A 1,176-nucleotide genomic window follows, 5' to 3' on the forward strand; every position below is an offset into this window, starting at 1 on the left:
CTCTATCACATGATGGTCCTTAGCAATCAGCTCCACAATGATGTCACTATGACATCATATTATACATCATATTCCATGACCTTCTGCATTATTCCTTACTATACTGAGTAGTAGTTTCCTTTTATGCTACTGGTCCGTGCATACCTACTCATGTATATAAACCTGAGGATTTCTTCCTCAGTCCTCATCAAATTCTACATTCGTTCTTCACTTGTCTATTAGACAACTGAGCCCCTCGATAACAATCTTCCTCAAAAGCTACTATCGTTCTGATAAAAGGCAAGTGTTCTTGCCAATTGCTCTTCATTTCTCCCGTTCCTCTGCGCAATATGTGTTTGTGCCCAATGATACTGCACTTTTCCCTTCATGCAAACTGCCTCACCTGGGCCCTGTGGTCACAGCAAATGGACAGCTGGAAAATTTGATCGAATGGATATTGGATGAGAAGAAAGCTGGGAGGACGAAGACAGCAAAACACCAGGTTCCCTCCTCCGCTTCTGTTACCCCTGCACCCTGGCGGAGGACCCTGTACTCGAGGATTTCAGAGAGGTCATTGATGTTCTCGACGCAGCAAAAAAGTATTCCCTGGATGCCATCCAGCAGGCGGTGCGCAAATCTCTTTTCATTCCAAAAATATTGGAAACGAATTCGCTGCGCTGCTTCGCAATCGCCTGCCGCACCCGCATGCAGGACGAGTGTGAGCTTGCTGCTAAATACACTCTTCGGGAGCCATTGATTCTGGGGTGGTTCGAGGAGATCGAGCTAATTACTTCTGCGGAACTCCTTTCGTTATTGACATACCATCGAATGTGCAGCAATGCTGTCTATTTTTTTAAGCGCAACCTTTCTTGGATCCCAGATGAACTCAAACAGGGTCATGGCGTATCCTGTCGATGCCAACATGATGAAGATTGGGATTCGCCGGCCCTTGGTGATTGGTGGCAGGCGTTCATAGACTCCACTTTCTTCGATTTGTGGGACAAACCCTGCGCAGAAATGGTCCAGTTGAACATCGAAAAGACAATACACGCTATTCGGCAACGCGGCTGTAACAAGTGTCGCAAAGTAGCACCAGGTCGCCTGCGAGAAGTCAACATTCTCTTTACTCGCAAAGTCGAAGAGGTGACCTCAAAGGTGACCACTTTTCACTTACATCTGAAGACGTCATTCACCTGA

General features: G+C 46.6%; 1 protein-coding gene across 1 annotated transcript; it reads left to right on the forward strand.

Moving 5' to 3' along the window:
- Positions 1-462: 462 nt before the first annotated feature.
- On the forward strand, positions 463-1,176 carry F5J12DRAFT_726960 (uncharacterized protein; the record flags this gene model as incomplete). Its single annotated transcript, XM_051741763.1, has 1 exon — positions 463-1,176. A coding segment is annotated over one exon (714 nt), but the record flags the coding sequence as incomplete, so codon positions are not given.

The sequence above is a fragment of the Pisolithus orientalis genome (genome assembly GCF_024613125.1).
Source record: "Pisolithus orientalis strain OTSU chromosome Unknown F5J12scaffold_50, whole genome shotgun sequence".
NCBI classification, from domain to species: Eukaryota; Fungi; Basidiomycota; class Agaricomycetes; order Boletales; family Pisolithaceae; genus Pisolithus; species Pisolithus orientalis.